At 33.1% G+C, this 15161-nt stretch overlaps 1 protein-coding gene and 1 long non-coding RNA gene across 2 annotated transcripts; one reads left to right on the forward strand and one right to left on the reverse strand.

Annotated features, from left to right (window-relative positions):
- Positions 1–4238: 4238 nt before the first annotated feature.
- LOC112093884 lies at positions 4239–5525 on the forward strand. Its single transcript, XR_002903254.1, has 3 exons — positions 4239–4274; positions 4650–4783; positions 5450–5525. It is a non-coding gene; the product is annotated as an uncharacterized LOC112093884 (long non-coding RNA).
- Positions 5526–8369: 2844 nt separating this feature from the next.
- Positions 8370–9431, reverse strand: LOC21397627 (late embryogenesis abundant protein, group 3). Its single transcript, XM_010109864.2, has 2 exons — positions 9235–9431; positions 8370–9138 (listed from the first exon to the last, which is right to left on the reverse strand). Exons 1-2 carry the CDS (start codon positions 9361–9363, stop codon positions 8503–8505), a joined length of 765 nt encoding a protein of 254 aa, XP_010108166.1. The 5' UTR covers positions 9364–9431; the 3' UTR covers positions 8370–8502.
- Between the last annotated feature and the right edge of the window lie 5730 nt (positions 9432–15161).

Below are 15161 nucleotides of genomic sequence, written 5' to 3' on the forward strand. Positions count from 1 at the left end.
TATTATGTAACTATTACATTAGTTTCGAATTCCAATATATCTACTGGAAAAAAAAAAGAAGAAAAAACACTTGGCGATGAAGCTCCAATTGTGTATCATGAGTTGCTCAATCCTCAAATTCTAAAGAATCCCCTTAACAACATGGTAGAGTACAATATACTTGCTTATTATGTAACTATTACATTAGTTTCGAATTCCAATATATCTACTGGAAAAAAAAAAAAGAAGAAAAAACACTTGGCGATGAAGCTCCAATTGTGTATCATGAGTTGCTCAATCCTCAAATTCTAAAGAATCCCCTTCAATTGATCTAATACAAAAAAGCCCACCAAGGGCAGTTTTGACAAATCAAGCTGGCGCAAACGGTGCTCGCATAAAATTCTTTCCCAAGTTTTATATTTCCAACTTGACAAATATTAAAAGCAAACTTATATATATATATATAAAATATAAACTATATAATAAGAAGAATACGATGTGTGTGCGAGTGTGACAACGCAGGAATAGAAATGGGACACACATCTGATTAGCACGAGAGATGCACGTGCCGCAAGTCACGTAACTGAAATTAGGGGAGTTGGCATATACATACACATATATATATGTATATACATATGTGTGTATATATATATAGAGAGAGAGAGAGAGAGAGAGAAGATGATGAAAGATGATGACGATGGCATCCGTTATTACAACTGCTCCCACACCATACCACTCCTCTTTCTCTTATGGACAAACGCTACCGTTTCTTTTTCAGCTCCTCCTCCTCTTCCTCCCTGTGTGCGTGTGGGGCCGGCTCTACCCTGTGATTGCGATCCATCGTCCTCTATGCTTATCACCCTCTGTGAGTCTGATCTGGTATAGTTACTGTACAATCATTTCATTCCAAATGTGGTCCTTGGCTTTGATCATCAATTTGCCTCTCAAACTTTTGACCCTACCGGTGTTCAGAGCACTTTATGTAGCGATCATCAATTTTTGCCTCTCAAACTTTTGACCCTACCGGTGTTCAGAGCACTTTATGTAGTGTTCAAAATAAAGTGCTCACCCCTTGTTGTAAAAATAAAATGGTGGGGCGGGCCTTTTTCTTTATAGGCCCACGGGCTTCAATAATGTCGTATCCAAACTTTAGGGCATGCTTACTTTACATCAAAAAGGACAGCAGAAAGAAGTAGGAGTGATTTTTTTATTTTTATTTTTTATATCTAATAATGTGTTTACCATCAAAATTTAGTAGGCCTCACATAACTTAAGGAATGAAAAAAAGGAATATTAGTTTTTCCATTCCTTTAATATTATTCATTATCAAAGAAAATGAATGGTAAGTTTATTTATCTACCTTTAATGAATTATTATACAATTAATGATTATTTGATTGTGTAAAAGGATATTTTATGTTAAATTCATAAAATAACTATTCCTAACTTTAGTAAACATATTACACTATCTAATAATTAAATAAACACATGTAAAAGAATGGATGACCTTTAATCTTATTATTTTACTTTTATTTCTAATCTCATTTCCTTTCCCATTATATTCCTTTACGATTTAGTAAACAAGCCATAGTTGTTTAAGCTTTTCTAAAGAGAATGCAATAAATAACAGATGTATAAAACCATGACAAACCATGAAAATGCATCATTTATGTATGGAAAAAAATAATTTGTGGTAAAAAATCTTCATTTACGTGAAAAATATCTTTTTAACAATTGTACAAAGAAAATTTACGTGAAAAAAAAATCTTTTTACTAACCGTAAAAGAAACATTTATGTTGTATACTGCTATTTAATTTAAATAGTTTTAAAATATACGGAAAAAATATATAGTTTATCATAATTTCATACAAGCCTATTATTTATATTATTTTAAATAATTAGGTATTATTATGATCTTTTATTTTATCTTTATTAATTAAATAATTTTATTTTTAAGTGAAGTAGTATAAAAAATATACTTTTTTATTTTCGTAGTAATATTTCTTATTTTTTTTATGATCCAAATATTTACGTAAACAACTTTTGGAGGCAAAAAGCAAAAAAGGTACATTTAAGAGGTTCTGTCAAAAATAACCTTGAAGTTGTTTTCTTTTTTTCTCATTGTTAGATCTGAGTTAATTACGTTCAGTTGCTCGAGTAAAATAAAGTGCAAAAAGTAAAAGAACACACAATATGATATCACAGTTCGGTGCGCACACCTACTCTGCGGGGCCACGCGCAAACAATAAACAGTTTCACTATGATTTAAGAATTACAACCTTGACGGGCTTATTCACTCAAGGACTTCCTCCTAGACTATGACGCCGCTGTGATGAACTCTCACAATGACACTGTTTAGCGTGTACTACACGTCTTCACCTTTAACTGCTGAACTCCCTTCAATTGTTCATACTTTCAATGAGAAGAAAAAAAACTACAGATTGTTCTCCTTAAACACCGATTCTCTATCACAAGACTTTTTCCTATAGTCAACCCACCTTTTCCTGCAAAGCCACTTCCCATATAAACTCATTCCACGTATCTCCTTTTTCAACTTTTGAACCTATATTCAGTTACCAAAAAATCCTCCTCAGCTTTATCTGCAACATCTAATATTCTCTTAGTCATCTCCACATCAATGCCTTATCTTTCATTATAGCAAGTTATCTTTGACTTTTCTTTGACCAAGTCAAATTTTAAAGTTCTAATTCTCATGTGCAGCTCAAGCTTAATTGTGTAGCTCACGTGATCGAAAATAACTTGATCTTCATGTAAGCTTTATCTCCCATTTAAATTCAAATAACCAATGCATTATCTTCTTTTGACCAATGTTTTATCCTTATCTCTCTAAATCTCAACTCAACAAAATCTGCAACTTTAACTTCAAATCTGATTATGAATCTTTTTCTGCAATACAAAATCTTCTTAAACATGTTTTTTGAATTTTTAGAAGATTGCTAATAAATTGCCAACTAATAAAAATACCTAACACTCATATTGAACATTCGGCTCACTCTTCTCTATTTGGTATTTTTTTTTTCACGAGAATTTGAGTATTTTATATAAAAAAACACTGTAATAAAAAAAATTGAGTTTGAATTTATAAGAAAAAATATTGTAGTAAATAAATTTGAGTTGTAAAAAGAATTTAACTCCAAGACTTACAAATTATCAGCAAATAGTGTTCTATTATAGTTTCAGAAGACTCCGAGGTGAAGATCAGAATTATTAAATAATGTTATTTAATCTTCACCTAGATTATATCTTTTACACATTATAGTGTTACAAAGTTTTGGGAAAAATTACGTAATTCAAACTGTAAATTGTTGCAACTGTTCTCAAAACTCCGGAGCATATACACATTATGTATTTCCAATAAGAATAATATATGTATATTGTAATAAAAATAATGTTAGAGGGATTAATTCAAATTTTAATTTATATTTTAATTTATGTATCAACAGAGATTTGTATATTAAATCTTAATTTATGTACCTAATGTGACATGTAAGTTGTAATAATAAAATTTGAATATAGACTAAAAGTTATATCGGATGAAGAAGTTTCCACTATAAACTAGAGGAATATAGAGAATAAATTAACACTAGAAGAAAAAGGCTGAATGAACGACATCAAACAACAACATTTCCTCAGACAACTGTTGTTAAAGGGGCTATTATTTATGCGGTAGTCTAATAACGACATTTATTCTTAATGACTATCATCAAAAGCACCATCTCAATATCTAACGACAGTTGTATAAAACAACTATCAACATACTTAAAATTTAGTAGGCGTTTAGTTTATAAATTCAGAATCATTCTCATTTTATTTGTGTTTTTTATGAGAAAAAAATACTACAAAAAATTATAAATCATGATTCAGAATCAAAAACAAATACAAAAAATAAACATCCCATTAATTTCCTGCGAGAGTCGCCCACGAAATCACGTTTTTGTTGGCCGTCTATTGAAATATTTACTTCACCTTTATGCTTGAAATCTCAACATTGTTGTCTCACAACAAAAAAACAAAAAAACAAAAAAACAAAAAAAGAAAGAGAGAAAAAAAAAGAAAAAAAAAAAGAAAGAAAACCCCTTAACCGCTAACTAACTCGTTTGTACTCTACCCTTTACCTGGTGACCGCCTCCGCTTTCGCCTCTGCTTCCGATCCTACCATCTCCTCCACTCCGCCTCCGTCTCCTGCGAGTCACGACGGCATCTGGCTCTCAGCCTCAACTTCACCTGCATGACCTGCCGCTTTGTCGCCCTTTCCGTCATCTACAAGTTTCCTGGTGATGTGATTTTCTGCTTTGCAAGTTCTTTAGTTGCTTTATCTTCCGATTCCGGACCTCGATTTGTTGAAATTACTGTGCTTGATTGAGATTTTATCATCCTTTCTCTCTTCAGGATTAGGTTTTGTTTAAATTTATTTTTTTTCCTAATCTAATACAAAGTCTGCAAGTCTACGAGAAGCTTTTCTCTTTTTTTTTTTTTTTCCCATTGATTTGCTTGGTTGAGTATGCAATTTTCCCCTTTTTTCCTTGGTAATTATGGGGTTTCAGGCTTTGAATATTCTTGAAATTGTGGGTATAATAGAGATAATAATATCTCTTTCTTCTTGGTTTTGTTTATTGGAACCGCCAATTTTTGGCTTTTGAATTAGTCAGAGACAGGGTGGACAATTCCCGGATTGGTGATTGGTACAACCAAATGAAAGGGGGCAGTGAAAGAGTCTTCTAGAATAAAAGGCTTGAAGATAAATATTGGATCTGCTTTTTCTCCTCAAGAAAGTCACAGAAAGGTGAGATATCAAATATGATGCTGATCATAGGTGTGTTTGGTCATGTTTACATTGATGTTTTACAATTTTTCTCGAAGGTTGTGGTGTCATAGACATATATATGTGTCGAATAAATTTCCAATGTCAGTGAAGTGAGGTTGTAATATGAGGTAACGTTTCTCCCATTGGTTCCCCCTCAAAGTTTGGTTTTGTTTTTACCTCAAATGTTTGTCCCTCAAGCACTAAGAAATGAGAAGTGGATCTCCTTATAGCAGAAGGAGACGTAATCTAGTCAAAAGACATAATGACCATTGAATCAAATACAAAGAATCAGTTCATGGCCACTAGAAGTTTTAATCTTTAATCTGCTTTAGTTAAAAGTTAAAATCCAAACATTTCACGTACATATGGTATCTATATTCAATCAAAGTCATTCTTTTACATTCAATTAATGGTCACTATGCATATTGTCAATCGAGGTGTTATTTGAAAGGTATTTTTTCCCTCTTATTGTATAAACTTTGTTTAGCTTGCACAATATATTCCTTAATTCTTTTGCATGATACATCCTTAACAATCTATAATTTATTTTTTTATTTATTTTTTTATCAATTCTAGTGGTTATTACATCTTAATAGTTGAATTGCATAAAACTCACAATATAAATATATGATCTCTGTTTTGTAGAAATTGATCTCCCTTCAATCCAAAAGCAAAGGCAGAGTTGTTGTTTCCTCTTTTGTTAATTCTAAGTTGCTGCAGCAGAAATTAGCTTATAGAAAGAAATTTGTTCAAGTTTTTTCGTGAGAAGAAACCAACTTAACCAATTTTTCAGGTGCATAGCTAATTTTAGATTTCTTTTTGTTTTTGTTTTTGTTTTTTGTTTTGTTTTTCCATATGATACTTCTTTCTTTTCTATTGAGTTTTAGCATATGATAATTAAATGAAGATGTAAAGCTAGAGTACACATGAAACTGGAGTGTTGAAGCTTCTATTGTTGGTTTTTTCTTGCAAATGAATTGCATGTTGCTCAACTGAAAATAGATTATCCACGGCTCGTATGGTTCTTTATTCAAGGGAACGGAGTCAAACATTTTGAGAAACATTGTACAGGTATTGGAATATTAAAAGAGGTGTGTGTGTGTGTGGCCACTGGCCAACTATTTTTTGCTCCTCTGTTGTAAACATAAAATCTAAGTTTTATTGCTTTATATAATTATTTATGTTGTTTAAGCTAACATTATAATTGGCATTTTAAGGGAGCATTGGTTGCTGAATATCATTGATACAGACAGTGAAGCAATATAGTTCCTTATTCCAATTGGATTTAGAGTCCCTAATCGCATGAAAGAAGTCATTAACTTGTAAGTTCTCATCGCTTCTAATATATATAGCCAAAAAATCCTTATATTCATATGTTCGCACTAATGTTAAGATACATGTTTATTTACTCTTTTTTTTGTTTCAAAATTATATCTTGTAAATCTAAATTGCATAATGTTTTTTTTAATCTGCTAAATTGCATAATGTTGCTTTGTTCATATGAAGTTTGATGGAAAACAAACTCATTCACAATAGGAGATTGATAAAATTCGAGTAGAATGGGCAAATAGTATCAGCAAAGTCCTGTTAGCTGCTGCACTAGAATGAATTGATCTATCAAACTCCTTTCTAGACATTGAACTAGAGTGAAATCTAGCCTTAGTTTTACTTGGTACTTTGTTGAAACTACGAACCTCTTGTCTCTCTTTGTTTTTTTTTTTTTTTTGTTTATTATTATTTACTCTACCGTGAACCTTTAGCTTCATTATACTTTAAACACTTAACATGTGAAGTTATTGAATTATTTTAGCTTCTATGAAACATGAAGTTCTATAGATTTTGCATTGCCTGCAAATCTTAATTTTGCGTATGTATGAGGAGGATAAGGTAATAGCCGGAAATGAATGAAACATCAAAAGTTTTATGCAAAAAAAAAAAAATAATAATAATATATATATATATAATCATTTTGATTAGTTTCAACAACAGTTATTCAAATATTATTGTAACTGTTGTTAAAAAGTTTGAATAACTGTTGTTAAAAGATGTGTCAAAATAACTGTTGTTAAAAGATGATTTTTTAACAAAGAATTTTTAATGACACTTGGAAAGATGTATGTGGGAAAATATACACTGACACGTCAGACAACGGTCATGCTCCACGTGGCCCCATACTTGCCACGTTAGGTAACCTTCGACACCTGAAACTCATTCCCCCCCATATGGTGGAAGAGCCGAGAGCATGAGGGGGTCATGAGACCGTCGACCCTATATACAGTCGAGGCTTGCGTAATCTGTTCGCATCAGTACTGTGATAGGGTCGACTAAGAGAGACATATGGTGGAAGAGCCGAGAGCATGAGGGGGTCATGAGACCGTCGACCCTATATACAGTCGAGACTTGCGTAATCTGTTCGCATCAGTACTGTGATAGGGTCGACTAAGAGAGAGGCCACGGCTTACAAAGTATAACGTAGGCGCAGAGGGTAAAACACAAGCAACTGAGTCTGTATCCCAAGAAAGACCTCTGAGGTGACAAGCTGGAGATCCTTAGGTTGCGTATGGGTTTGGAGAATGTCAGTTGCACAGAGAATGATTACAAGCCCCTAAACCGCCTGAAACGGACCAATGGAAATTACAAAGGATCTGCAGAGCTGTAATGGGAGACAAATTGAATGAGTGAACAGTCCAAAAGAGACTAACAGGCTACGGTCTAGGTAAATGGGATAGTAAGCCACTTGAGAGGATAGGTCACTTAAGATGACCCGTCAAAAAGCCCCAAAGGCAGCCCGCCGTTGCGTGTGTAATCTGTAAACTATAAAAGGGGTAAAACCCCATAGAGAAGGGGATGGATTGTTTTTTGTAACGCAAGAAGAACATGTGAAATAAAATATACAGTGGATGTAGCTCTTTCTTATGGAGTGAACCACTATAAATCCGTGAGCACCCTTTCCTCACGTTTTCAAGCAATACGTCTAATAGTATACCTCTAACACGAGCCATTAGATGCGAAAATCCAAATATATAACAACTTTAGACTGGTAACCTAACGAAACACCGAGGTAACCGGCGTAATTTTGTTGACGAAATTCCACCATCAACAATCCACTTTTAACGACACATAACATTTTAATGACACTTGGAAAGATGTCCACTTTTAACGACACAACATTAACATTTTAATGACAATTTTAATGACACTTGGAAAGATGTCTACTTTTAACGACACAACATTTTTAATGACACTTAAAAAGACAACAATTGTGCAACTGTGTTTAAATAGAAAATCTGTACTAGTGTAATGACAGAAAATTCGTTCTATAATTTTTCTTTTACTTGTTTATTCGAGTGCACTATCTCAACACGTACACAATTCACTCTGGATTTCACGAGCAAAATATCAATTTACTTTCTTTACCCGAAAAAAAAAAAAAAAAAAAAAAAAAAAAAAAAAAACTATTTACTTAGATAATGTTCAGGATTTTTAACCAAAGGGAAGCTTGTGATCTGTTGATTTTAGATAATGCATGCCAAAAGTTGAGAGGAAAAACACTTGACACAATTCGTCAACACAACGAAGTCTTTGATGTACACCGCTAATTTATTTGTTTTTTGCGTAATAAAGGGAAATTAAAGAACATCATATATCATGATTCATGAGCTAACAAGCTCAATCAAAAAAACACTTTGAAATGTTTTTCAATAAGTCTTCTCATCAGGCCCTCCACGCTTCCTCGGCTCCGCTACATCCTCATCCATAGTATTCCCTCCAACCTTATCCTCCGGTTCCTCATCCGGCCCCACCACCGTCTCCTTCGCTGCGTCCCACGCGCTCTTCGCCGTCACCTTCGCCTTCTCCCCCACGCTCTTCACCGCCTCCGCCACCTTCATCGTCCCCTCCTTCACCGTCTCCGCAGCCTTGCTCGTCCCCTCCTTCGTCTTCTCCTTCACGCTATCCGCCGTCTCCCCGGCCTTATATGTCCCCTCCTTCGCTTTCTCCTCCACCGTCTCCGCCGCGTCTTTGACCTTCTCTTTCGCGCTCTCCGCCGTCTCCACCGCCCTATTAGTTCCCTCCTTGGCCTTCTCCTTCGCCGCTTCCGTGTAGTCTTTCGCTCGCTCTTTCGTGCTCTCCGCCGTCTCCGCCGCTTTGTACGCTCCTTCATTGGCCTTCTCCTTCGTCTCCTCCGTGTACTCTTTGGCTCTGTCTTTCATCTCTTTCGCCTTTTCTTTACTCCTCTCCTCTCCTTCTTTCATGGATTCTTTTGCCCTGTTCGTCATCTCGTCAGGGTCTTTCCAGTCCCTCGAATCTCTCGACTCTTCCCAAGCATTTCGTCCCTGAAAATGAAATATTATATATATATATATATATATATTCAAGTGTGTTCGAAAAAACAAAGAAAAAAGTTGATACATAAATACATAATTACATACATCAGAGTGCTTGGAGGCCGAGGTGAAGCAGACCCTGGAGACTCTTCTTGATGGTCTGAGAGAAAGGGTTGGAGGGAAAGCCTTTGAGAGGCCGAAGACGGCATTTATCGCGAGAAACTTGGCTGCCATTGTCGATGGATATGTGTTTTTGTTTTAGCAATTTGTCACCGTTTTGATCTTTTTTTTTTTTGCCTTTTCCTTTGCTCTGAAATCTGCATCTTATAACGTGATTGAGGTGAGGAAGGTGGCAACGTAAATAGATGACACGTGAAGAGACGATGACAAGTGTTGGGAAGATTGTTTCCCTCATTGGCGAACCTCGTAGCGAGTCAACACGTGTTCTTGATCTCCAATTTGTTTCCCTCATTGGCGGACCTCGTAGCTAGTTAACACATGTCCTTGATTTCCAATTTTCAACTCTAGGGTCCCACGAATATTACCGATATGAGTATGACACTTGAATGAAAGTAGAGACTGGACTTGTTTTTTTGAGTGAAAAACTCAAAAAAAAAATAATTTGAGTTATAATTTTATTTGAGTTTATGTTTTTTTAAGTTTAAATTTAAGTTTAAATTCGAGTTTAAACTCGAGTTTAGGACTAAAACTCGAGTTCAAGTTTTCCCTTCAACTCGAGTTCAGAAACTCAAACTCAAATTAATGAACAATATTTTTTCTATTCTTAAAAATGCTATAACTTTTTCGTTTTAATTCTGATTGAGATTATTATTTTTTTCTATGCGTTGATAACGAAAAGACGAATAAAACCTGACCCATATACCCTATTAAAATTTTTCATCAGCATTGAGTTTTTATTAAAATACTATCTAAATACAAATTCAAGTTTTGACTTACTCAAACACAAACTCAAAAAGATTCTTATCTCAAACCATAACTCAAATGTACATAACTAAACACAAACTCAAGTTACAAGTTCAACTCAAATTATAACATTTTTCTCCAAAAACTAGTAATTATTAAATAATAATTATTTAATCCAACAATAATTTCATATTATTTTTTATTAAAATTTGGAAGAAAAAAATCTTCTCATCTCGTGATGTTGTTTCATCATTTATATAATTTTAGTAGCTCGTTTGTAATTAAATCGATGGAAATATTAATATTATACTCTTTTAGAGTACATTAAATAAGGGAATTTAATTATCAATAATAAGGTGGCAGAGCGATTAGAATTTGTTTCCTCCTGCTACTATAAGCCTATAACATCAGTGGTCTTTTAAATAAAAAATAAAGCAAAAATGAAATTTAAGAATGGCCGATAGGAGTACGTACGTACGACTTGTTTGTACAGTAAAATGTTTTCTTTTGGGAGAATTCTTTGACAAGGTACGTGTTTAGAAAACACTTCTGACTCGTTCACTTTGTGGATTTAAGTTTTCAATTCGAGTTGAGATGTGATATTTTTTTAGAGCTTTTCACTGTAACAGAAAAAGTTAGATGTGATATTTTTTGAGAGCTTTTTACTGTAAAAAATCTAAAACTGAAAACTCGAATCAGTGAAATGAACGAGACCGTACGATAGAGATTTTAGCAATTAAGTCATCTTTTATTTAATTTAATATTATTATAGTTTAATTTAGTTAATAAATAATACATTTAACATGTCTCGATAGTTAAACATCATGAGAAAATATAGACATGTAACATAATCTTGCTAGTCATTTTGAATAAGTAAATATGACAAGTTTAAAAAACTAAATTTATATTGATAATTACTATGTAGTATGTGGTATAACAAATTTTATAAGTTCTTCTTGAACTTTGTTAATTGTGTTAACATGTCCGCTGAATTTTAAAATATCCATGTTGTGCTATTAAATTTTGTCACTTCTGTCAATATGTCTTTTAAAATTAACTTCGTTAAAATTTTTAATAAAAATACTTATACATACTTTTTGAATTTTATCACTTATGTCAATATGTTCCTAAATTTTAAAATGTATATGTTTTACTTTTAAATTGTGATATATCTTTAATTTTTTTTTTCTTTTAATTTTGATTATATCAATTTTTTAAACGAAAATATTGATATGCCTATTAAATTGTTAATTTCAGAATGGCCGGAATTCTCCTAGTAGTGCAGTCATAACTAGATTTCCTCTCTTCTACCGTCGACGCTTATTCTCGTTGTCTGCGAACCTGATCCTTGCAATTCTCAGTTCCTTCTGCGCGCGGCCACCGCCTCAACCCCAACTGGATCATCAAACGCGTCATCTGCGATTGATCTCTGAACCAATTTCAGTGGTGACGAAAGATGAGAAAGGGCAAGGGCGCTTTTCGGTAGTATGGGGTCCGGTGAACTTTGATCGCCGGTGCAATTGTAGAGAGAGAAGGAAAAGAGTGATCAGGAAGGGAGATAGAGTGGGCTTCCAATTACCCACTTGGAGGTTTTTGAGAAGAGTCACTACCCAAAATGATTTGACGATAAGTGGGTCTAATTCACAACAGAGATAGTCAGTACGTGAAGCCGCTCAACCCGACTCCAATTTGTACATTTCCGTCAAATATGATTTTATTTTTTTATTATCCTTTCAAATGTTTAATTTTGCATATTTTATATGATGATACAGCCATTACTAATGTAAAAGGAATGGATATACGATGACTACTTTAACCGATAGACGATGACACATCAAAATCATGTGTTCAAAATTTAATTAAATTTGGTAACAAAATTAAAAAAAAAAAACAGAAACAATTGCACCGAAAACGTTTTCAAATGTTGTTTTTTTGTTCAGAAAAACAAAGAAATTGCTTACAAAACACCTTCAAGTCCAATACATACACGCAAAGAAATTTAGGCTCCGTTCATTTTACCAATTCGAGTTTTATTACAGTAAAAAGCTCTCAGAAAGTCACATCTAACTTTTTTACTACAGTAAAAAAACTCTCACATAAAATCACATCTCAACTCAAATTAAAAACTCGAATCAACGAACTAAAGTAGCTTTTTCTTACCTACATTTTATGATACGTCATTACTATTTAGTTGAGTGAAGGCTTATTTGTTACCTTCCGTATTTGGAAAAAGCAAATTTGGCATAAAAAATCATTGCCTGATCCAAAAGTAACAAAAAAAGAAAACCCTTGGCAATTGGTTGCAATCAATTACCATTAATTAATGAGAATCATACACAGTTTATTTACCATAATTAATAAAATACCTTCTTTGGACTGGTCCTATTGTTTCAGTTACGCAAAAAAATAAAACGCCAAAGTGAAAAAGAAAGGTCGTCTGCCTCGGAATAACAAGCTTTAACCAAAGTTTCACTGCCAGTGCTGCCATAGTCAAGGAAACAGTCACGGTGACCAATTTTCAGGTAACAATCACAGAACTTCCCCCTTTCTTGTTGTCACCAGAACTATTCAAAGATTCTACGTTTTTCCCCTCTCCGAGGAATTGTATCAAACAACTATTAACAAGTTTATTTTCTAATTCTTAGCGAAACAAAGTTTATTTTCTAGTTCTCTATTAGAAAAAAAAAAAGAAAAATCATTTTGTAATCGAGTAGAATTGGATGGTCAGGTCTTTTTGATTTTATTGGTGGAAACTTCAAATTTTCTTCTATAGATCAATAGAGATGGGAAGATATTTCACCTATAGTCCTCTTTTTTTTTTTTTTCTCCAAGAAAGAAACGAGTTTCATTTTCTTGTCATTTGAAATTTGTAGAATCCAACGTAGAATATTGTTGTACTCCCTTAATATCTTGTGAGAAGTTAACCACCTTAACGTTTTATATTATTATTATTATTATTTTATTATTATTACATCACAATGGGATGAAGGATTCAAATTGCATATCTCAAGATCAGAAACAAAATGTCGTAATTACTGTAGATTTTAGCTAAATGGTATTTTTTTCTAATACCTAGCGCAAGATTTAAATGTGTACATCAAAACTAGCAAGAAGTGATCCTCCTTCACACTAGAAACTCAGTTACTGGCAAAAAGCTTCTAGGCTCTAGATGTTAGAATATAAAAATTATTGTTGGTCCACTTATTAATAACTTAAGTTTTTAAGATTGATTGATAAATTAATACTTGGTAATTGCCGCTGCAAGCAGTATTTTTTTTCTTAGAAAAAAAAAAGGTTATCGTTAGTGTTATCACGTTCCCAATTCCTTTCATCACTTTAAAAATTCAAGATCCCACCAATAGAACGGTAAAGATATAATTCAATTCTATTCAAAAGATTTAGACCTAGTTACTCATGCCACTGCACACTCAACGTTGCAAAACACATTGGTCTGATAGGAGTCCAGCACTCAACACTACTGCAAAACACACTGGCCCGACATGAGTCCTAATGTGGTGCTGTGGAGTATAATCCTGGAGGCATTTTGGGAGTAAAAGAAAAAAGAAAAAAAAAACAGATGTCTTTGTCGCTACACTAACCCATTAATAGTATGCAACCACTATTGTTATATTCTTCAGTTTCCAGTTTATTTTTCTTTGTTTATTATGCGGGCAATGTGTTCTTCTTGATCAACCTTACGCAGAATCATATAAGAGAGTTCATATACTAATGACACGAGCATTTTGTTTATGATTGTACTTTACACCGCTATTAGGATTTGATTTCTGCCATCTCTCCATGTAGCCATGGACGCCTAGACATATTATTGATCACATTATAATTTTTCAGAAAATTCGAATCATACTTATTAACGGATAGATAAATCTGTATTGCAATTGATAATCTTGTCTAATTGCTATATTTAATTTGTTAATTACAATACGTACGCCCCTCTCTTGTTGAGGCAACTTTTCTAGCCAAAAAATTTGATGGTTAAACCACATTTCGTGTCTGAAAGTGAATAAAAGTTTATGATCAATAAGGAATATTTTACCCAATTTTTCTCTTCTGAGTGCAAATTGCGCCTTTCACAGTTTCAATAGATTTTACTTTTTCTTTGGGAAAAACTTTTCTTGACAAAATCTGATCATTTTAGGAAATAGTCTTTGTTCCAGTAGTGTCAGCTCATCTCTCACAGTCCAATATAACTGAGGTTTTTCTCTTCTATTATTGTCATTGAGCCTTTCTTTGTTGTTATATGCTTGTAAAAGCACCATAAGGGTGTAATACTATTTTTTTATTGCTCTGATATACATCTATATATATATATATATATATTAGCAAATTTTCCTAGTTAAAGCGCAGAAGTCAGTGAATCCATTGAGATGTGCTAGTTTCCTCTGATGCCCAATTTTCTCCCCTTGGCTTATTAAAAAAGGAAAAAAGGTGATGAGAGTCTTTATCTCTTCAGGGTTAGTTAATAAAGCTCATGCTTAATCGTGATTAGCAATAAAATTAAATGTTTATCATTATCACGTGTAACATTAATGTGATATATTGTCACTATCATTGTTTAGATCAGGTTTCTTGTTGCGCATATTCAAGGATATACTCAAGATATATCATTCTTTTTCAATTTTTTAGATCATCTCCAATGTAAATGTCAACGTAAAAGCTATATTTAGCACCAAAAAAGATATAAAATAACATATTTAATATGCTATTTTATTTTGTGTTCTAATGCTTAATGTTATTTTAAATGTTATATATTTACTTTTTTGCTGTAATTATTAAGCTTTCGTATTCATAATATTAACTTTTAATTTCAAAGTAATATCAAAATGAAAATGTTATAATGATTAATGGAAAGGTGAATATATCAAACAAAATGTTGGCATATGCTATATTTGGTGCTAGATTTGACAGTACTGCAAGAAGACGCTGTAGTTATAAAGAGTCTCGTGCTTTTATTATCTCCCAATTCAGTGTCTCTGGTACGTACGCAGTTTTCCTTACACATTACATGAGATCTGATTGAAATGGGATAAAAGCTCCAGTACAAACAAAGCTACTACAGTGAAGAGTTGATCAGAATTTGTGAGATATGT

This window comes from Morus notabilis, unplaced genomic scaffold, assembly GCF_000414095.1.
Source record: "Morus notabilis unplaced genomic scaffold, ASM41409v2 Scaffold191, whole genome shotgun sequence".
Classification (NCBI taxonomy): domain Eukaryota; kingdom Viridiplantae; phylum Streptophyta; class Magnoliopsida; order Rosales; family Moraceae; genus Morus; species Morus notabilis.

Coding starts and splice junctions, on each gene's coding strand:
- LOC21397627 (XM_010109864.2), bottom strand. CDS start 9,363: ATGGCAGCCAAGTTTCTCGCGATAAATGCCGTCTTCGGCCTCTCAAAG. Junction 9,139..9,234: donor CGGCCTCCAAGCACTCTGAT/GTATGTAATTAT, acceptor TTTCATTTTCAG/GGACGAAATGCTTGGGAAGA.